The 22551-nt window shown below is 43.9% G+C and overlaps 1 protein-coding gene across 2 annotated transcripts; it reads left to right on the top strand.

Moving 5' to 3' along the window:
• The first annotated feature begins 312 nt into the window (after nucleotides 1-312).
• washc4 (WASH complex subunit 4) lies at nucleotides 313-21668 on the top strand. 2 transcript variants are annotated; one of them, XM_014169894.3, is made up of 30 exons: nucleotides 313-445; nucleotides 1098-1237; nucleotides 1555-1608; nucleotides 1881-1946; nucleotides 2120-2165; nucleotides 2258-2325; nucleotides 2436-2518; nucleotides 2725-2871; nucleotides 2936-3056; nucleotides 3455-3578; nucleotides 3688-3815; nucleotides 5403-5563; nucleotides 7408-7534; nucleotides 7634-7759; nucleotides 7867-7974; nucleotides 8143-8289; nucleotides 8505-8584; nucleotides 8766-8871; nucleotides 9135-9251; nucleotides 12033-12201; nucleotides 12371-12525; nucleotides 13232-13306; nucleotides 13387-13626; nucleotides 13821-13996; nucleotides 14222-14308; nucleotides 14416-14563; nucleotides 14832-14928; nucleotides 15346-15542; nucleotides 15788-15884; nucleotides 19892-21668. In XM_014169894.3, exons 1-30 carry the CDS (start codon nucleotides 385-387, stop codon nucleotides 19951-19953), a joined length of 3513 nt encoding a protein of 1170 aa, XP_014025369.1. In that variant the 5' UTR covers nucleotides 313-384; the 3' UTR covers nucleotides 19954-21668. The 2 variants fall into 2 exon arrangements, with proteins under 2 accessions (XP_014025369.1, XP_014025370.1); XM_014169895.3 differs by having other exon boundaries at nucleotides 15788-15908.
• The last annotated feature ends 883 nt before the right edge of the window (nucleotides 21669-22551 follow it).

Below are 22551 nucleotides of genomic sequence, written 5' to 3'. Positions count from 1 at the left end.
TGGCTTGGCTTCCCCAGTGATTTTACCCATCCTCCGCTCCGGGGCTACAGATCTTTGGTAGGCCTAATATTGTCATACCATTGTGTTAAATAACCAACGGTATGATCATGACACAATAAAATAGGCTATATACATTTAGGGCAAAAAAAACATATTTCTCATTGTTGTATGCATATGTAATTGTCCATGATAAACAACAGTATATACCAATTTGAGTAGTATCCCCAACACACCTGTACCAAAGACAGTACAGGTTTAGAAACTCTGCGCCTGTACAAAAACTATATTACCCATAAACACCCTGAAGTCATGGGGCAAATCATGGGATTCACGTTCACTTTCTCCAACGGTTACCGCTAACATCAGTGGAGCAATCGCACTGCGATGGCGGTGGAGGCGATTTCTCCTGACTGGGAATTCGATCGATTTGATGATGGGTCTACGAGTAAGTAGCTTTTAGTTAGCTTTTTAACTATCCGGTTAAAAAAGTATGATTTGCTTGCCGGTGAAATTCTCATGGGCTTGAAGCCAGGCAAATTAGCTTGAGTGGCTAGCGATCTACGTTAGCAAGTTGTCTGGCCCAGCTTCGCTTTGCCTGAGCTGCAATGTTTTTGTTTCCTTACCAGACGCTAACGTTAAAGCGCCCGTCAAATGTCAGAAGTTAGCTAGCTAATTTATTATATTTTGGGATGGTTGGTTCAAACGTCTTGCTAATCCTAGTGTTGTTGGTGCTCAATACTGGCCAGCAACAGGCCGTCATGGCTGTCATGTTGAGTTCATTATCTAGGTAACCATTGCCTCTCAAAGCTAGATTTTCAGGAAAGATACAGTGCACGTTCGACCCATTAAAAAAGTAATATCGACCAATTCTGTTAGCCACGTAGCTAGCTAACTTAGACACATAACTCTCACCTCCGCATCAGCTAGCAATTCATTCATATGATTGGCAGTTGAGTTGACAGGAGGCTACAATACAGGCATCACAGTAGTGCTGTAACTTAAAAGCTAATGCATCCAAACGTGTATGCTCTTTCTTCTGGATTTACATTGCTGTGCTGCTAATCTTATGATCATGTCTTGTCTGTTTGTCCCTCCAGAGATCCATACGGAGGTGCAGCAGAAGAACTATGGGAAGTTTCTGGAGGAGTACACCTCACAGCTGAAAGGCATTGAGGACGCTCTCGACGACTCCATAGGAGACGTGTGGGACTTCACCCTGGACCCCATAGCCCTGAAGGTATCTCTCCCTCTCTCATCCTGACATTCACTCAGGTTAACTTTCCAGAGACATTGTCCTGCTGGAACTGAATCTGGGCCAGTTTTCCAGTGCTCGTGTTTTGGCAGCAGTCAGTGTCATGACTTGGGGATCATGTTGACTTAGAATGAAGTGACCTTCAGTGATGGTGATCTCCATAATAGAATGAATAGAACAGACAGCTCTATCGATAAATCATTGAGCATGGATTTTGATTGGACTGTCCATTCTCCATTCTTCTATGTGGATTCTATGGGGACATGAAACAAAACTATTTTTTTATCCTCTTCCTCTTTCAGCTTCTCCCTTATGAACAGTCCTCCTTGTTGGAACTGATTAAAACTGACAACAAGGTAAATGAAGCCAAGATAAACTTTCCTCAGACATTTTAATTATGAAACTGTAATAATAGTTAATTAAGCCAGAAATATATTTGTTTCATGTATGTTATTATGTTAGGGAAGTATTGTAAATCCCTAGCAGCACGATGCTATGAATTTGCTGGCTGTGATCCAAGAGATCATAATGAAGTCTTGCAATTTTACTAAGAAGGGAACGGGTCTAAGATTGCAAGTGAAATGTACAAGTGTGCAGTTGATATTCCTTCGGTCTTTGCTCTCCACAGGTTCTGAACAAAGTCATTACAGTGTATGCAGCCCTCTGCAGTGAGGTTAAAAAGCTGAAGTATGAGGTAAGCTTGATGTTTCTTCATTGATAAAAGGTCTTGTTCAACTTTAATTGCACACTGTGTGTGTTGTTTGCACATGCAAATATTTCAGGAAGTCTGCTTGGCAGCGAGTCATTGCAACAGTTTTTGATGTATACAACTTACTGTATTGTATATGCCTTTGTCTCCCTCTGTAGGGGGAAATCAAGTTTTACAACGGCTTGCTGTACTATGGTGAAGGAGGTAATCATCTGTGATTTATGTAGCGTTATTGAATTACTGTTATTTTTTGTCTATCTAACTGGTGTGTGTGTGTGTGTGTGTGTGTGTTTCAGTGTCAGACAGCTGTGTGGTTGAAGGAGAGTCACAGGTTCAGATGGGACGGTTCATCTCCTTCTTTCAGGTCAGTAGTGAGAGAGTAAAACTGAGGATTTTCCCAGGGGAGATTTATTGTAGTTCTAGGAATGTCCCTCCCTTTATCTCTCAATTTCTCCTCCTCATTCTCCGCTGTAGGAGCTGTCCTGTTTTGTGTCGCGGTGCTTTGAGGTGGTGGTCAATGTTGTCCATCAGCTGGCGGCACTCTACAACAGCAACAAGTAAGACATGGACTCATCTCGGCACCCAGAACCAAATCTCATGTGTGTGCTGGCCAGCCACTAGACATGGACAAGCACACATGTACCCCCATGCAGACACTCACCCATGCAGACGCACACACATGCACCCCCATGCAGATACACACTCACCCATGTAGACACACACATTTACTGGAGGTTTATTTTTACTGTTATTCATCTTTCAGGGGAGTCACAAAAATCATTGAGTCGTCCGGAGTTCATTTTCAGACAGTGTATGAGCACCTGGGGGAGCTGTTGGTGGTTCTGCTCACTCTGGATGAGATCATGGAGAATCACGGCACCCTGAAAGACCACTGGAAGATGTACAAGAGGTACAAACACAGATGCATGATGATATAAAGGAGATATATTTATTTAGTCTGTCTTCCTTCCTAGGTTACTGAAGTCAGTGCATCATAACCCTGGGAAGTTTGCCATCCCAGAGGAGAAGCTGAAGCCGTTTGAGAAGCTGCTTTTGAAGCTAGAGGGACAGCTACTGGACGGCATGATATTCCAGGTGGGTATGCCCTTCAGTGGTTTCATGTTAGTGACATCACTTCCTGGTGAAGGTGACTTGGGTCTCATTCAATATGCCGACATGTACATATTACCTCGACTAACCTATGCCCCCTGCACTTTGACTTTGTACCGGTACCCCCTGTATATAGCCTCGCTACTGTTATTTTACTGCTCTTTTTACTTAATACCTATTTTTCTTAACTGCATTGTTGGTTAAGGGCTTGTAAGGAAGCGTTTCACTGTAAGGTCTACACTGGTTGTATTTGGCGCATGTGACAAATAAAAATTGATTTTAAATATGCATGAAGGTTTCAGATGTTGTTTCTAAACACCTTGCTAAAAGGGGGTACTACTACTACTCCTGAACTCACCCATCTGTCTGTGTGTGTTGGCCAGGCGTGTGTGGAGCAGAGGTTTGACGACCCAGGAGAGGGAGTCTCAGTCTCTAAAAACAGTGCCTTCGCTGAAGAGTTTGCCCTCAACATCCGCACCATATTCACCAACGTGGAGTCAAAGATCGGTCAGTCTCTTTGGTCCAACACATTTCAGCGTTGTTTACTGGACAGAAAATGAAGCTTGAAATCTGATGTGTATATTTAGTTAGTTTGTGTGTCTGGGGTCTGTTTTAGGCGAGCCCTCAGAGATAGACCAGAGGGATAAGTATGCTGGGGTCTGTGGACTTTACGTTCTTCACTTTCACATCTTCAGAACTGTCGACAAGAAGCTCTACAAAGCCCTGCTAGACATCTGCAAAAAGGTGTGTGTTTGACTTCAGGTTCTGTAGTTGTATTTGTGTGTGAACATGCATTGAACAAAAATGTAAACGCAACATAGACATATTAGCAACCCATCATAGTAGTTGCTATTAGATTCCCCCTCGTTCTACACTGAACTAAAATATAAATGCAACATGTAAAGTGTTGGTTCCATGTTTCATGACTTGAAGTAAAAGATCCTAGAAATGTTCCATTTGCACAAAAAGCTTATTTCTCTCAAATTATTCTGCACAAATTTGTTTACATCCCTGTTGGTGAGCATTTCTCTTTTGCCAAGATAATCCATCCACCTGACCGATGTGGCATATCAAGAAGCTGATTAAACAGTCTGATCATTACACAGGTGCACCTTGTGCTGAGGACAATAAAAAGCCAATCTAAAATTTGACATTTTGACACAGATGTCTCAAGTTTTGAGGGAGTGTGTAATTGGTATGCTGACTGCAGGAATGTCGCGGCAGGTAGCGTAGTGGTTAGAGCGTTGGGCCAGTAACTGAAAGGTTGCTGGATCGAATCCCCGAGCTGACAAGGTAAAAACGAATCTGTCGTTCTGCCGCTGAACAAGGCAGTTAACCCACTGTTCCCTGGTAGGCCGTCATTGTAAATAATAATTTGTTGTTAACTGACTTGCCTAGTTAAATAAAGGTTACATTTACATTACATTCACAACTGCAGACCATGTAAAACTACGCCAGCCCAGGACCTCCACATCCGGCTTCTTCACCTGTGGGTTGGTCTGTGACGAGCCACCCGGACAGCTGATGAAACTGTGAGTTTGCACATTCGAAGAATTTCTGCACAAACTGTCAGAAACCGTCTCAGGAAAGCTCATCTGCATGCTCGTCGTCCTCACCAGGGTCTTGACCTGACTGCAGTTTGGCGTCGTACACCTTCATTGGGCAAATGCTCACCTTTGATGGCCACAGGCACACTGGAGAAGTGTGCTCTTCACAGATGGCAGACGGCGTGTACGGAGTCGTGTGGGCGATCAGTTTCCTGATGTCAACGTTGTGAGCAGAGTGCCCCATGGAGTCGGTGGGGTTATGGTATGGGCAGGCATAAGCTACGGACAACGAACACAATAGCATTTTATCTAGGGCCATTTGAATGCATAGATATACCGTGTCTATGAGGCCCATTGTCATGCCAGTCATACGCCGCCATCACCTCATGTTTCATCATGATAATGCACAGCCCCATGTCGCAAGGATCTGTACACAATTCCTGGAAGCTGAAAATGTCCCAGTTCTTCCTTGGACTGCATACTCACCAGACATGTAACCCATTGACCATGTTACCCATTGACCATGTTTGAGATGCTCTGGATCGACATGTACAACAGTGTTCCAGTTCCTGCCAATATCCAGAAACTTCGCACAGCCATTGAAGAGGAGTGGGACAACGTTCCACAGGCAACAATCAACAGCTTGATCAACTCTCTCCTTTCTCCTCCCCTCCCCCCCCTCAAATCTCTCCTTTCTCCTCTCCCCCCTCTCCCTTCTCCTCTCCCCCTCTCGCCTTTCTCTTCTCCCCTGTCTCCATCCCTCTCCCTTATCCTCTCCCCCCAGGTGCCTGCAGTGACTCTGACGTCTAACATCATCTGGTTCCCTGACACCTTCCTCATGGCCAAGGTCCCGGCTGCAGCCAAGCTTATGGACAAGAAGAGTGTTCAGAGCATTAGAGCACAGAGAGATGCATATCTGCAGCAGAGAGCACAGACTCTCACCAAGTAGGTCCATCAGTCAATCCATCACATTTACAAGATTTGTTTTGCTTTAACCCCTGGATTACAGTTGAGCATGAGGGGAGTCATAGTCTGTTTCCTGTGTCCTGTAAGTTAACATATACAGTACCAGTCAAAAGTTTGAACACACCTACTCATTCCAGGGTTGTTCTTTATTTTGACTAATTTCTACATTGTAGAATAATAGTGAAGACATCAAAACTATGAAATAACACATATGGAATCATGTAGTAAATACAAAAAGTGTTAAACAAATTTAAATATTTTACATTTGAGGTTCTTCAAAGAAGCCACCCTTTGCCTTGATGACAACTTTGCACACTCTTGGCATTCTCTCAACCAGCTTCATGAGGTCGTCACCTGGAATGCATTTCAATTAACAGGTGTGCCTTGTTAAAAGTGGAATTTCTTTCCTTCTTAACGCGTTTGAGCCAATCAGTTGTTTTGTGACAATGTGGTGGGGGTATATAGAAGATGGCCCTATTTGGTAAAAGACCAAGTCCATATTATGGCAAGAACTGCTCAAATAAGCAAAGAGAAATGACAGTCCATCATTACTTTAAGACATGAAGGTCAGTCAATCCGGAAAATTTCAAGAACTTGAAAGTTTCTTCAAGTGCAGTCGCAAAAACCATCAAGCGCTATGATGAAACTGGCTCTCACGAGGACCGCCACAGGAAAGAAAGACCCAGAGTTACCTGTGCTTGAGTTACCTTCTTTCTTGAACTGCACTGTTGGGGCTTGTAAGTAAGCATTTCACGGTAAGGTCTACACTTGTTGTATTCGGTGCACGTGACAAATAAAGTTTGATTTGCTGCAGAGGATAAGTTCATTAGAGTTACCAGCCTCAGAAATTGGCAATTAACTGCACCTCAGATTGCAGCCCAAATAAATGCTTCACAGAGTTCAAGTAACAGACACATCTTAACATCAACTGTTCAGAGGAGACCGCGTGAATCAGGGCTTCATGGTCGATTTGCTGCAAAGAAACCACTACTAAAGGACACAAGTAATAAGAGACTTGCTTGGGCCAAGAAACATGAGCAATGGACATGAGATTGCAGGAAATCTGTCCTTTGGTCTGATGAGTCCAAATTTGAGATTTTTGGTTCCAAACGCTGTGTCTTTGTGAGACGCAGAGTAGATGAACGGATGATCTTTACGTGTGTGGTTCCCACCGTGAAGCATGGAGGAGGAGGAGGAGGGGTGTGATGGTCTTGGGGTGCTTTGCTGGTGACACTGTCTGTGATTTATTTAGAGTTGAAGGCACACTTAACCAGCATGGCTACCACAGCATTCTGCAGCGATACGCCATCCCATCTGGTTTGGGCTTAGTGGGACTATCATTTGTTTTTCCACGGGACAATGACTCAACACACACCTCCAGACTGTGTAAGGGCTATTTGACCAAGAAGGAGTGATGGAGCACTGCATCAGATGACCTGGCCTCCACAATTACCCGACCTCAACCCAATTGGGATGAGTTGGACCGCAGAGTGAAGGAAAAGCAGCCAACAAGTGCTCAGCATATGTGGGAACTACTTCAAGACTGTTGGAACAGCATGAAGCTGGTTGAGAGAATGCCAAGAGTGTGCAAAGCTGTTATCAAGGCAAAGGGTGGCTTCTTTGAAGAATCTAAAATATGAAGAAAAATTTTTGTTGTTGAACACCTTTTATTTTTTTAATTTTTGGTTACTTCATAATTCCATGTTATGTCATAGTTTTGATGTTTTCACTTTTATTCTACAATGTAGAAAAATAAAGAAAAACCCTTTAATGAGTTACTTGTAACTGGTAATTAACATGTATGATTTCTCTCTCCCTGTCAGGGATGTTCAGTCTTACTATGTGTTTGTGACGTCCTGGATGATGAAAATGGAGGCCATCTCGTCGAAGGAGCAGCGCAACGACAAGCTGTCAGAGGACCTCAGTAGCAGGTGTAACGTCTTTGTGCAGGTGTGGACTGATGTTATTAACTAACCTTTCAGAAACTGCTCAAACGGTACCAGGGGGATGTTTTTATGTCATATATTATTTTCCATGTCTCCCCTGCAGGGTATCCTGTATGCCTACAGTATCGGCACCATCATCAAGACTACCATGAACCTGTACATGTCCATGCAGAGACCCATGACCAAGGCCTCCGTCAAAGCCCTCTGCAGACTGGTCGAGCTGCTCAAGGTGTGTGTGCTAATTTGTTGTGTTATGATAAATAATTGTAGATAAAACATTGAATGTATCAAACACAACAGTTTAATGAGGTGTGATGTCACTTCCTCCCTGGTCAGGCAGTGGAGCACACGTTCCACAGGCGGTCTATGGTGGTGGCCGACTCTGTCTCCCACATAACCCAGCACCTGCAGTCCCAGGCCCTCAACTCCATTGGCACCGCTAAGGTAAACACTACTCTCATCTCAATTCAGTATCTTTTTTGTGTACGGAAATTCAATTTACACCCAGGGGATTACAGAAATGCAACATTTATACACCTCATATTCACATCTGACAAAGAAACACATTTCTATAATTTATCCCATCAGTTTGAATATGTTTCTCTTCTGTAGAAAAGGGTGATCTCTGACAAGAAGTACAGCGAGCAGCGTCTGGATGTGCTGTCATCTCTGGTGATGGCAGAGAACGCTCTCAATGGGCCCAGCACTAAAGAGCGCCGCCTAGTGGTCTCCCTGGCCCTCAGTGTGGGAACACAGATGGTATGACCATTATTCAAGTTTCTTCTGCCTAGGGTTGCAAAATTCTGGTAATTTTCTTCAAATTTCCAGGTTTTCCAAAAATCCCAGTTGGAATATTCCTAGAATCAGGAGGGAATAAGCAGAAAATCCAGGAATCCTCCAACTGGGAGTCCATGAAAATGTTTACGTGAACTGAAGGTTATGTTGTGATGATAACTTCCTCCAAATTCTTCCAGAAAACTTTCAAAGACGAGGAGCTGCTCCCGCTGCAGTTGGTGCTAAAGAAGCTGGACCTGATCAGTGAGCTCAAGGAGAGGTGAGGGAAACGCACTGCCCGGTAAAGCCTAGGCATTAGCTATAGGACCTAACACAAGTCTTCAGTTCTATTTAAGCAAACTAAAAACCCAGGAAAAACACCTGAAACCTACATTTTTTGATAAACGTAAGTATATGAATGTGATGTACCGGTATCTAATATATCACTGTTCTCTGATCAGGGTGAAGGTCCAGTGTGACTGTAGTTTCCTGTACTGGCACAGAGCTGTATTTCCCATCTACCTGGATGATGTGTATGACCACGCTGTAGATGCTGCACGGATACACGTAAGCACTGTACACACCTCTATTCTCTCAGCTTCAAGCGATATCCTTACTCTCACTTTCATAACATACTATCCATAAACATTATCAACTGCCAGCACTTCTCTACCAATATGTAGCTCGCTGTTCTGCTTCTCATTGGTTCCTGTTGTCGCTTTTATTGCATTGATTGGTCCGCTTGGCTGTCCCTTATCCTGGTCGTTGGATATGTTTCGCCGGTCCTGCGGTCACTCCTACCCGTGGCTGTTTACGATTGGCTCGTGCAGTACATGTTCAGCGCCCTTAGGGACAGCGTGCCCACCATGCTTCACGCCAAACACATGGAGTCATGTGACCAGCTACTGGAGAGCTACGACACAGAGATCATGGAGGTGTTTAATGAGGTGAGGAGGGAAGAGGGAGGGAGAAGCAGCTGAGAGGAGAGGTGAGATGGAGTGGCTTAGGGTAGGTTTTTTATTTATATCTATCTATCTATCTATCTTTTTTTTCTTGCCACTGTGTATGTGAACCCTTTGGAATTACCTGGATTTCTGCATAAACTGGTCATAAAATGTGATCTTATCTTCATCTAAGTCACAAAAATAGACAAACACAGTCTGCTTAAACTAATAACACACAAACAATTATACATTTTCATGTCTTTATTGAACACACCGTGTAAACATTCACAGTGCAGGGTGGGAAAAGTATGTGAACCCTTGGATTTAATAACTGGTTGACCCTCCTTTGGCAGCAATAACCTCAACCAAACGTTTTCTGTAGTTGCGGATCAGACCTGCACAACGGTCAGGAGGAATTTTGGACCATTCCTCTTTACAAAACTGTTTCAGTTCAGCAATATTCTTGGGATATCTGGTGTGAACCGCTCTCGAGGTCATGCCACAGCATCTCAATCGGGTTGCTTCAGTTCACCGACAGATAGCCTTACATTCTCCTGCAAAATGTCTTGATAAACTTAAAAAATTCTTTTTTCCGTCAATGATAGCAAGCTGTCCAGGCCCTGAGGCAGCAAAGCGGCTCCAAACCATGATGCTCCCTCCACCATACTTTAGAGTTGGGATGAGGTTTTGATGTTGGTGTGCTGTGCATTTTTTTGTACATCAGTGGCTTCTTCTGTGGTGTCCTCCCATGAACACCATTCTTGTTTAGTGTTTTACGTATCGTAGACTCGCCAACAGAGATGTTTCCATCTTCCAGAGATTTCTGTAAGTCTTTAGCTGACACTAGGATTCGTCTTTACCTCATTGAGCATTCTGCGTTGTGCTCTTGCTGTCATCTTTGCAGGACGGCCACTCCTAGGGAGAGTAGCAACAGTGTTGAACTTTTTCCGTTTATAGACAATTTGTCTTAGCATGGACTGATGAACATCAAGGCTTTTATAGATACTTTTGTAACCCTTTCTAGCTTTTTGCAAGTCAACAATTCTTAATCTTAGGTCTTCTGAGATCTCTTTTGTTGAAGGCATGGTTCACATCAGACAATATTTCTTGTGAATAGCAAACTCAAATTTCGCAAGTGTTTTTTATAGGGCAGGGCAGCTCTAGCCAACATCTCCAATCTCGTCTCATTGATTGGACTCCAGGTTAGCTGACTACTGACACCAATTCCTTTTGGAGAAGTCATTAGCCTAGGTGTCTTTCCAACCTGCACTGTGAATGTTTAAATGATGTATTCAGTATAGACAAGAAAAATACAATAATTTGTGTGTTATTAGTTTAAGCACACTGTGTTTGCCTATTTTTGTGACTTAGATGAAGATCAGATCAAATTTTATGGCCAATTTATGCAGAAATCCAGGTAATTCCAAAGGGTTCACATACTTTTTCTTGCCACTGTATATATATATGAATTAATTAATTATACAGTACCAGTCAAAAGTTTGGACACACCTACTCATTCCTGTTTTTTCTTTCTTTCTTTTAACTATTTTCTACATTGTAGAACAATAGTGAAGATATCAAAACTATGAAATAACACATGAATCATGTAGAAACCCAAAGTGTTAAATCAAAATATAGTTTATATTTGAGATTCTTCAAAGTAGCCACCCTTTGCCTTGATGACAGCTTTGCACACTCTTGGCATTCTCTCAACCAGCTTCATGAGGTAGTCACCTGGAATGCTTTTCCAACAGTATTGAAGGAGTTCCCAAATATGCTGGGCACTTGTTGGCTGCTTTTCCTTCACTCTGCGGTCCAACTCATCCCAAACCATCTCAATTGGGTTGAGGTCGGGTGATTGTGGAGCACTCAGTCACTCTCTTTGGTCAAATAGCCCTTACACAGCCTGGAGGTGTGTTTTGGGTCATTATCCTGCTGAAAACAAATGATAGTCCCACTAAGCGCAAACCAGATGGGATGGCGTATCGCTGCGGAATGCTGTGGTAGCCATGCTGGTTAAGTGTGCCTTGAATTCTAAATAAATCACAGACAGTGTCACCAGCAAAGCACCATCACACCTCCTCCATGCTTCACGGTGGGAGCCACACATGCGGAAATCATACATTCACCTACTCTGCATCTCACAAAGACACAGCAGTTGGAACCAAAAATCTCAAATTTGGACTCATCAGACCAAAGGACAGATTTCCACTGGTCTAATGTCCATTGCTCGTGTTTCTTGGCCCAAGCAAGTCTCTTCTTCTTATCGGTGTCCTTTAGTAGTGCTTTCTTTGCAGAAATTCGACCATGAAGGCCTGATTCACAGTCTCTGAACAGTTGATGTTGAGATATGCCTGTTACTTGAACTCTGTGAAGCATTTATTTGGGCTGCAATCTGAGGTGCAGTTATTCTAATGAACGTATCCTCTGCAGCAGAGGTAACTCTGGGTCTTCCTTTCCTGTTGCGGCCCTCATGAGAGCCAGTTTCATCATAGTTGCTTGATGGTGGAAAGCTGTCATCAAGGCAAAGGGTGGCTTCTTTGAAGAATCTCAAATATAAACTATATTTTGATTTAACACTTTTTTTGTTGGTTACTACATGATTCCATATGTGGTATTTCATAGTTTTGATGTCTTCACTATTATTCAACAATGTAGAAAATAGTAAAAATAAAGAAAAACCCTTAAATGAGGTGTGTCCAAACCTTTGACTGGTCCTGTATATCTATTCCCTGTATAAATCTCACCCTCCACCTGCCTCTCTTCATCCCTGTCTCCTCTCAGCATCTGTTGGACAAGCTGTGTAAAGAGATAGAGAAGGACCTGCGTCTGTCTGTCCACACACACCTGAAGCTGGACGACAGGAACCCCTTCAAGGTGGGCATGAAGGACTTGGCCCACTTCTTCTACCTCAAACCCATCCGCTTCTTCAACCGCTTCATACACATTAAAGGTAGCTACGCACTGCACTGGATGGGCCCCTGGGATACAGCACTGTGGTGTGTGCGTGGTGTGTGCGTGGTTTTGCAAGTCCTTTACCAAGATGTGTGTTCAGTCTATTCTATGCATATTTGTGTCTTTGTCTCAGAGTATGTCTCACCGTGTGTGTGTCGTCCTCACAGCCTACGTGACTCACTACCTGGATAAGACGTTCTATAACCTAACCACAGTGGCTCTGCATGACTGGGCCACCTACAGCGAGATGAGGAACCTGGCAACCCAGCGCTACGGACTCATGATGACAGAGGCACATCTACCCAGCCAGACCCTAGAACAGGTGTGTGTGTGTGTGTGTGTGTGTGTGTGTGTCAGTCATTTGATGAAGTCTGCTGAGGCCAGGATTCAATCCGAGCGGCTATGCACGTTTTAAACGCAATGTTCCCGCATTCGCCGGTGACTGTATTCATGGTAAAATCTACCTAGGCTATGTCGGCTCAATCGGAAATGACCTTTTAAATGGCGTTAGGTTCTAATTCTCAGAGTAAAACACTCAACGGACATTATGAAAGCTTAACCAAGTTGAATTCTTCCCAGAAGGGTCAATACAGCTGCATGCAGACAAAACATGTTTCCATCAACACAAGTATATTACTCCAATTTAGGCACTTCTCCTTCTCTCTAATCGTTACATATTTTATGGTTCGACAGGAAGACAAAGTGATAGGGTAATAAACCATTGTTTCTCCCTTAAGGGGATCTGACCTGACCTTAACCCCCTTGATGCCTTATCCAAAGATCTCCACCCGTATCCCCTATAGCAATCCTGTGACTTCCTCCTGTCCACCCAACACATTCCAAAGCCATCTGGCTCCTACAGATAACGATTAACTTCTGATGTAAAAACCAGTCTCTTTCACTCGTCAGATACTATACTGCTGAGTGTAACTATGTTCTAAGTTTAACCCAGAATCTAACAATGGCGGATAGTCGACACAGCGGTATTTGATTGAATCCTGGCCTAAGTGTCCTTTTGCTCTGGCCAGGGACTGGACGTGTTGGAGATCATGAGGAACATCCATGTGTTTGTATCCCGCTATCTCTACAACCTCAACAACCAGGTAAGATCTGTCTCTGTCTCTCTCTCCTACCTGTTCTGTCTGGTGAGACAGACCGGTGAGACAGTCTGTCTGTCCCTCAGATCTTCATTGAGAAGACGAGCAACAACAAGCACCTAAACACCATCAACATCCGCCACATCGCCAACTCCATCCGCACCCACGGCACGGGCATCATGAACACCACGGTCAACTTCACCTACCAGTTCCTGAGGAAGAAGTTCTACATCTTCAGTCAATTCATGTACGACGAGCACATAAAGTCCAGACTCATCAAAGACATCCGCTTCTTCAGGGAGACCAAAGACCAGTCAGACCAGAAGGTAACGGGGCTCACTTCACCTCTTCAGCTATGTGGAAAAACCTGTTGTGAAGTCATACATTCATGACCAGTCTTTCCCTTTAGCTTATAGGGAATAGAAGAACTAGTCACAAAAGGCTCCAGTTTTAAAAACAAACAGGAGTGTTGCTCCTGGACTGACTATGTATCTGTATGTCTGTGTTATGTTTGATCTAGTACCCGTTTGAGAGGGCAGAGAAGTTTAACCGTGGCATCAGGAAGCTTGGCATCACCCCAGACGGGCAGAGTTACCTGGACCAGTTTAGACAACTCATTAGCCAGATCGGTAATGCCATGGGCTACGTGCGCATGATCCGCTCTGGAGGACTCCACTGTTGCAGCAGCGCCATCAGGTACCAGACACAGGGCATTGATAGTATGTTATAACACTTTAAGATATGGAATGTTCTACACTGTTTCTCCCAGGTTTGTTCCAAGCTTGGAGATTTAGTGCTGTAAGTAAGGGTTATGGGTAATGTCGTTTTTGGAGATGTAGTACTGTAAAGTGGGTAGTGGGTAACCGAGTTCTATAGTAAATGGTGAACCATAAACCCACTTGTATATTGTGTGTTTCGCAGGTTTGTCCCTGACCTGGAGGATATAGTGAACTTTGAGGAGCTGGTGAAGGAGGAGGGCCTTTCAGAGGAGACCCAGAAAGCTGCCAGGTATTGCCTGATGATGTATTTCAATTCACACAGCTTTAACCAAAACAATTGCTTTCTGTGGCCTAAATAAAGTATTCTTATCTCTTCTGAATGTGTCTTCCTCTCAGCCTGCTGGACTCTGTGCTGGGGGATCTGACCAGTAACTCTGCCGAGGGGACAGAGTACTTCAAGATGCTGGTGGGAGTGTTCGCCCCCGAGTTCCGCAGCATCAAGAACATGCACCTGAGAAACTTCTACATGATCGTACCTCCTCTGGTGTGTCCTTTCACTCATCTCTCTATTCATCTCTTTCACCCACTCATGTCTGAGCACTTCATCTCTGTCTTTCAGGCATTCACCCATCTCTGTGAGCAGTCTGTCCATCCTTCTCTCTTAGTTTGTCAACTCCTCTCCTTTGGAATGTATCCTTCTCTCCTTTTATGTGTATCTGTTATCTCTCGTTCTCTCTCCCTGTCCATCTAACTTTCTGTTCTGAAGCAGCAGATACCTTCTCTTATACAACCTTTCCTTTGCTCTCCTTCAGACGGTGAATTTTGTGGAGCACTCCATCGGCTGTAAGGAGAAACTCAACAAGAAGAACAAAGGAGGGGCAGCCTTCACAGACGATGGCTTTGCCATGGGTGAGTCAGTGTGGTATGATCTTTCACAGATCACTGTATGTAGTAGGATAGGATAAAACTTTCACTTCACATTGGTTGTTGATGATTTTCACTGATCGTTATCAAACTCTCACCTCGTCTCTCCCTTTCTCTTCTCCCCTCTTCTCCTCTGCTCTTTCTCCTTCCTCCCTCGTACCCTCCTCCACCCTCTCCTTCCTACCCCTCCCTCTCCTTCCTACCTCTCCCCTCTTCTCCTCTGCTCTTTCTCCTTCCTCCCTCATACCCTCCTCCACCCTCTCCTACTACCCCTCCCTCTCCTCCCCATCTCCCTCCATCTCCTTTCTCCCTCCTACCGCTCCCTCTCCTTCCTACACCTCCCTCTCCCACACCTCCCTCTCCCTCCCACCCCTCCCTCTCCTCTCCATTCTTGTGCCCCAGGTGTGGCCTACATCCTTAAGCTGCTGGACCAGTACTTGGAGTTTGACTCCCTCCACTGGTTCCAGGCGGTCAGGGAGAAGTACATGAAGGAGATGAGTGCTGTGGTGAAGGAGCAGAATGTCCAGGCCACCAGTCAGGATGAGAAGCTCCTGCAGACAATGAACCTCACCCAGAAGAGACTGGACATCTACCTGCAGGTACATGGCTGACCACTCACCTCCGATCTAGGATTAGATTATTCAACGTCAAGTCCTAGCCTTGACCATCATGAGGGTTTGACAATATCTGATCCTGGGCCAGTGATTATGGGGGAATGGGTATCCTACCTACTGCTGCAAAAGGAGAGGAGGGGAATATGAGCTTGGCAGCTTTGTGTGTAGACACTGAAATAATCAATCCAACCAATCAATCAGTAATGCCCCCTCTCTGTTGTCTCCTTTAGGAGTTTGAACTGCTTCACTTCTCCTTGAGCAGCGCTCGGATCTTCTTCAGAGCTGACAAGACGGCCGCCGAGGAGACCCAGGAGAGGAAGGACAGAGGTCAGGGGTCATGAGGGTGGGCAGGTAGTCTTGCCGAGGGCAGCAGGTAGCCTAGCAGTTAGTGTTGGGCCAGTAACCGGAAGTTTGATTGTTCACTTAGTCGGCTCTGGGATTCAAACTATCGTTTGATCTGCCCTTGAGCAAGGCATTTAACCCTAATTGGCGCAGGAGGGTAGGGCTGCAGTGTTATCAGCTCTTAACCAACCATGCTATTTTGTTTATATTTTGCATTGTTCGTAACTTGTTTTGTACATAATGTTGCTGCTTCCGTCTCTTATGACCGAAAAGAGCTTCTGGACATCAGAACTGAGATTACTCACCTCAAACTGGACGAGTTTTTCTTCAATGAGTCGGACGGGAGGGATATATTACAGACACTCGACCAGGCCCAGATTCGCTGGAGAAGGAAACTGAGATTTCGTGGAATAAGATCAGGGTGCCTTGTGAGGATCAGGCAACGAGAGGCTAATCTGCCCTTGCCTTCCGTCCTGCTAGATAATGTTCAATCGCTGGAAAATAAATGGGATGAGCTGAAAGCACGTAAATCCTACCAACGGGACATTAAAAACTGCAATATCTTATGTTTCACCGAGTCGTGGCTGAACGACGACATTAAGAACATACAGCTGGCGGGTTATACACTCTATCTGCAGGACAGAACAGCAGCCTCTGGTAAGACATGGGGCAGGGGCCTATGCATATATGTGAACAACAGCTGGTGCACGATATCTAAGGAAGTCTCAAGGTTTTGCTCGCCTGAGGTAGTGTATCTCATGATAAGCTGTAAACCACACTATCTACCGAGAGAGTTTTCATCTGTATTTTTCGTACCTGTCTACATACCACCACAGTCTGATGCTGGCACTAAAACCGCGGTCAATGAGCTGTATACCGCCATATGCAAACAGTAAAGTGCTAATCCAGAGGCGACGCTACTAGTGGCCGGGGACTTTAATGCAGGGAAACTTAAATCAGTTTTACCTAATTTCTATCAACATGTTAAATGTGCAACCAGAGGGGGGGGAAAAATCTAGACCACCTTTACTCCATACACAGACGCGTACAAAGCTCTCCCTCGCCATCCATTTGGCAAATCTGACCATAATTCTATCCTCCTGATTCCTCCTTACAAGCAAAAATTAAAGCAGGAAGCAGCAGTGACTCGGTTTATAAAAAAGGTGTCAGATGAAGCAGATGCTAAACTACAGTACTGCATTGCTAGCACAGACTGGAATATGTTCCAGGATTCTTCCGATGGCATTGAGGAGTACACCACTTCAGTCACTGGCTTCATCAATAAGTGCATTGAGGACGTCGTCTACACAGTGACTGTACGTACATACCCCAATCAGAAGCCATGGATTACAGGCAACATACACACTGAGTTAAAGGGTAGAGCTGCCGCTTTCAAGGAGCGGGACTCTAACCCGGAAGCTTATAAGAAATCCTGCTATGCCCTCCGACGAACCATCAAACAGGCAAAGTTTCAATACAGGACTAAGATCGAATCCTACTACACTGGCACCGACGCTCGTCGGATGTGGCAGGGCTTGCAAACTTACAGACTACAAAGGGAAGGACAGCTGAGAGCTGCCCAGTGACACGAGCCTACTAGACAAGCTAAATTACGTCTATGCTCGCTTCGAGGCAAGTAACACTGAAACATGCATGAAAGCATTAGCTGTTCCGACAACTGTGTGATCACGCTCTCCACAGCCGATGTAAGACCTTCAAACAGGTTAACATTCACAAGGCCGCAGGGCCAGACGGATTACCAGGACGTGTACTCTGAGCATGCGCTGACCAACTGGCAAGTGTCTTTACTGACATTTTCAACCTCTCCCTGTCTGAGTCTGTAATACGAACGTTTCAAGCAGACCACCATAGTCCCTGTGCCCAAGAACACTAAGGTAACCTGCCTAAATGACTACCGATCTGTAGCACTCATGTCTGTAGCAGTGAAGTGCTTTGAAAGGCTGGTCATGGCTCACATCAACACCATCATCCCAGAAACCCTAGACCCACTCCAATTTGCATACTGCACCAACAGATCCACAGATGATGCAATCTCTATTGCACTCCACACTGCCCTTTCACACCTGGACAAAATAAATGCTCATGAGAGAATGCTATTAATTGACTACAGCTCAGTGTTCAACACCATAGTGCCCTCAAATCTCATCCACCTAAGCTAAGGACCCTGGGACTAAACACCCCCCTCTGGATCCTGAACTTCCTGACGGGCCGCCCCCAGGTGGTAAGGGTAGGTAACAACACATCCGCCACACTGATCCTCAACACGGGGGCCCCTCAGTGGTGCGTGCTCAGCCCCCTCCTGTACTTCCTGTTCACTCATGACTGCACGGCCAGGCACGACTCCAACACCATCATTAAGTTTGCCGATGACACAACAGTGGTAGGCCTGATCACTAACAACGATGAGACAGCCTATAGGGCAGAGGTCAGAGACCTAACCATGTGGTGCAAGGACAACAACCTCTCTCTCAATGTGATCAAGAGAAAGGAGATCATTGTGGACTACAGGAAAAGGAGGACCGAGCATGCCCCCATTCTCATCGACAGGGCTGTAGTGGAGCAGGTTGAGAGCTTCAAGTTCCTTGGCGTCCACATCACCAACAAACTACCACGGTCCAAGCACACCAAGACAGCCGTGAAGAGGGCACGACAAAACCTATTCCCCCTCAGGAGACTGAAAAGATTTGGCATGTGTCCACAGATCCTCAAAAGGTTTTACAGCTGTACCATACCACTGCCTGGTATGGCAACTGCTTAGCCTCCGGCCGCAAGGCACTACTGAGGGTAGTGCGTACGGCCCAGTACATCACCAGAGCCAAGCTTACTGTTATCCAGGACCTCTATACCAGGTGGTGTCAGAGGAAGGCCCTAAACATTGTCAAAGACTCCAGCCACCCTAGTCATAGACTGTTCTCTCTGCTACCGCACGGCAAGCGGTACCGGAGCGCCAAGTCTAGGTCCAAGAGGCTCCTAAACAGCTTCTACCCCCAAGCCATAAGACTCATGAACAGCTAATCAAATGGCTACACAGACTATTTGCATTCCCCCCCCCCCCCCTCCCCGGAACGCTGCTGCTACTTGCTGTTATTATCTTTGCGTAGTCACTAATAACTGTACCTACATGTACATATTACCTCGACACCGGTGCCCCCACACATTGACACATTGACTCTGTACCGGTACCCTCTGTATATAGCCCCGCTATTGTTATTTACTGCTGCTCTTTAATTATTTGTTAGTCTTATCTCTTTTTTTTTCTTTTTTTTTTAACTGCATTGTTGGTTAGGGGCTTGTATGTAAGCGTTTCACTGTAAGGTCTACACCTGTTGTATTCGGCGCATGTGACGAATACAATTTTATTAGATTTAATTGCTCCAGGGTTGCTGTCAATAATGGTTGATCCCTAGCTATGACCCAACTCTCCAAGGGTGTCTCGGGGGAGTGGGATATGCAACAACAAAAAAAATCAATTTCTCACCACACACTTGTACATGTGAAACAGAACAAATATAAGCAACCCCCCCCCCCCCCCCCCCCTCATTTGACCCTTTGAGGAGGGGTCACCGGGGGGAGGTCAATCTGGTTTCCATGGAAACCAGTATTTTTATTTAATTTTCTATTTTACCTTTATTTAAACAGGGAGTCGCCATTGAGATCAGGGTCTCTTTCACAAGGCAGCCCTGCGCATACAATTCATGAGATAACGTTTTATCAAAATCAGAATAGTACAAAAACAATCAAGAAAAACAGCCAAATTTCTCAGAAGATTGTTCCCCAATCAATAATTTATATTTTGTGGAGGAGAGATGTGGAAATACATTTTCTATTCATGTAATGATGGTTGTGTTTTGCATAGTGGCTTTATAAAGAGAGTACCAGTGCAATTTACAGGGAGATCAGCTGACGTTATGCCATCAGCTAATGGTGAATAATGTTATGTAAAAATGACCGTCTTTATTTCTGTCTTTCAGAAGCGGCTGCCAAAGCTGTGCCCACATGTACAGATGGCTCTGAACTTCTAAGGGACTGCTAAGGGACATATGAGTTCATTAGGTCAGAGTTCAAATATCAGTTCTGGGACTAATCTGGATGACAGGGGTACGCCACTGGATGGAGAGGACAAGGTGGGGAAAAGCGGGCAGAAGACTACTGTCATGTCCTGTCATACAAGAGGGAAAGTAGAAGACTGGAGTGTGTTCTTAGAGACATGGAAGCCCCCCTTAGCAGAAAACAGGACAATGATGTAGAAAAATCCATTCTTTGCCCCTGAACTGCTGGTTCTTTTAAGCTCTGGATTGGTCCTGGGAGGCTCTGGTGAGAGAGGCAGAGAGGGTTCTAGTAATGATTTGCTTCATGTGATTCTGGTCCCATGTCTGTGAAGCATCTCATGATTATGCCCCCATGGAGGTGTCACATCGTTAATAAAATATAATCTCTTTCTCAAATGCTCAAACACTCGCTCTTTCTCTCTTTTGTCGGTCTCTTTCTCTGTATGTATGGATTAGCTACTTTTTGGAGTTAACTGGACTGCTTATCATTTATTTGGGGGGAATGAGTAGTTCATGTCAGGCAACATGTTATTTCTTTTCTGTGGCTACATTTAATTGGTTATAATAAATAATGAGAGAGAGGTGTCTTCAGACGGTTTAATCAGCCTGAATAGACTAGATGTCCAATGGCACAACAGGCCAGAGATTATTTTGATATGATAAAATCAGCAGCTCTGTAATTAATGACTCCGATATCAGGGAGATGATGATGTAATCAATAACATTGATGGATTTGTATCTGTGTGTATATGCTACTTTCCACTTTTTGTCCTTAGACATAATGCTGAAGCTCACGTCTATATCCTAACATGTCTGCTTCCTCTTCTGCAGTGCTGACATCGTAGCCTTTGTCCGTATAATGTTGAGCATCACAATGAATGAACACACAGGATGTTCTTGCAGAAGAGAAGAGTGATTTGTTGTGGTAGCTGTGTTCTCTGTAATGTCTCCATAGAAGAATATGATGTTGTGTGTGCATCACATTTGACTTCATGAATGTTTTCAAAGACAGACATGACTTGGTAGACATTTTATGTTTATATGAAATTCTATTGGATTTCACTCCTTGCCATTGTGATTTTCTTTAAGTTCAGGCCAGGGTGCCTTTTTGATTGTTCAATGATGACTTATATTGTGTATGTTTCTATACATAAAATACTGGTTGAGAAGATACTTCAAAACTACAATGAAGAGTAGAAAAAATACCAACTCCCTTTACTATTTGGTTACAGTCCATTTAGAGCTTTTCTCAATGTCATTTTATGATGCAAAGCACTTAATCTTTTATGTTCAAATCAATATTTTCCTTTAAACACAAAGGGTTCCTGTATCATAAAGATCTATGCTTCATTGTTGCATGCTGTCATGTTAGTAATGGACTTGTTTTATTGTCTACCAATGGTACGGCTAATATGGTTTTGATATGTGTGCTTGATAGCCCTGTCTGCTGAGTAGTTCATTGGTTAAAGCAGGGTCTTTGAACATGCCAAGTCATGATGTCATAGGGTCCTGTGTTTTGGGCAATCATGTCACATGACCTGGATATTAACATTTTACTTAAAGCTTTTTTTCAAACTGTCCCCTTTTTCTTTTTATGTCAATTGGTCCAGCACCATCCTCAGACCGTTGTTTTCATTTTTGGTGTAATTCTCATTTCTGTAAAAGGCTTCAAATAAAGGTTCAAATCTTGGTCATGTTACATGATAGCAGTGTTGGAAAAAGTACCCAAACATTATACTTTAGTAAAAATACCTTAATAGAAAACGACTCGAGTGAAAGTCACCAAGTAAAATACTACTTGAATAATAGTCTAAAAGTATTTGGTTTTAAATATACTTCAGTATCAAAAGTAAAATTAGGAATAATTTCTAATTCCTTATATTAAGCAAACCAGACGGCACCATTTTCTTGTTTTAGTTTACGGATAGTCGGACACACTCCAACACTCAGACATCGTTTACAAACGAAGCATGTGTGTATAGTGAGTCCGCCAGATCAGAGGCAGTAGGGATAACCAGGGATGTTCTCTTGATAAGTGCGGGAATTGGACAATTTTCCTGTATTGAGTAAAAAGTAGGTTATTTTCTTTAGGAATGTATTGAAGTAAAGGTATTAAAAAATATAAATAGTAAAGTACAGATACCCAAAAAAACAACTTACAGTAAGTAGTACTTTAAAGTATTTTTACTTAAATACTTTACACCACTGATGATAGCTGAAAACACAGGGCCGTAGACCATAAGTGCACATTGAATAGAGAAATGTAGGCAAGGTTGATCCCTCAGGCTTTGTTTTTGGTTCAACGACATGCCTACAAGTGTCTGTCCACCTTGATTATTTGATCTGAACTACATGCACAAAATTATGCTTTGATTCTATTATTGAATGAAGATGAGTTATTAAGAGAGAAAAAACTATGTTGATGAAATGGTAGCTATAAGTGATAGCTAAAATCTAAGGGACCAGTTCTGAGTGTCTTTTGACCAATCAGACTAGCTCTGAAAAAGATCTGATGTTAAAAGATCTAATGTGTTTGGTCAAGAAAACATTTGGTGGAGAGAAACAAAACAGAATTCAGCTGC

This window comes from Salmo salar, chromosome 23 (assembly GCF_965601325.2).
Source record: "Salmo salar chromosome 23, fSalSal1, whole genome shotgun sequence".
Taxonomy (NCBI): domain Eukaryota; kingdom Metazoa; phylum Chordata; class Actinopteri; order Salmoniformes; family Salmonidae; genus Salmo; species Salmo salar.
The sequence above is the reverse complement of the archived record's forward strand: the minus strand, read 5'-3'. Positions and strand labels throughout refer to the sequence as shown.

Coding starts and splice junctions, on each gene's coding strand:
- washc4 (XM_014169894.3), top strand. CDS start 385: ATGGCGGTGGAGGCGATTTCTCCTGACTGGGAATTCGATCGATTTGAT. Junction 1,609..1,880: donor TGATTAAAACTGACAACAAG/GTAAATGAAGCC, acceptor TGCTCTCCACAG/GTTCTGAACAAAGTCATTAC. Junction 5,564..7,407: donor AGAGCACAGACTCTCACCAA/GTAGGTCCATCA, acceptor TCTCCCTGTCAG/GGATGTTCAGTCTTACTATG.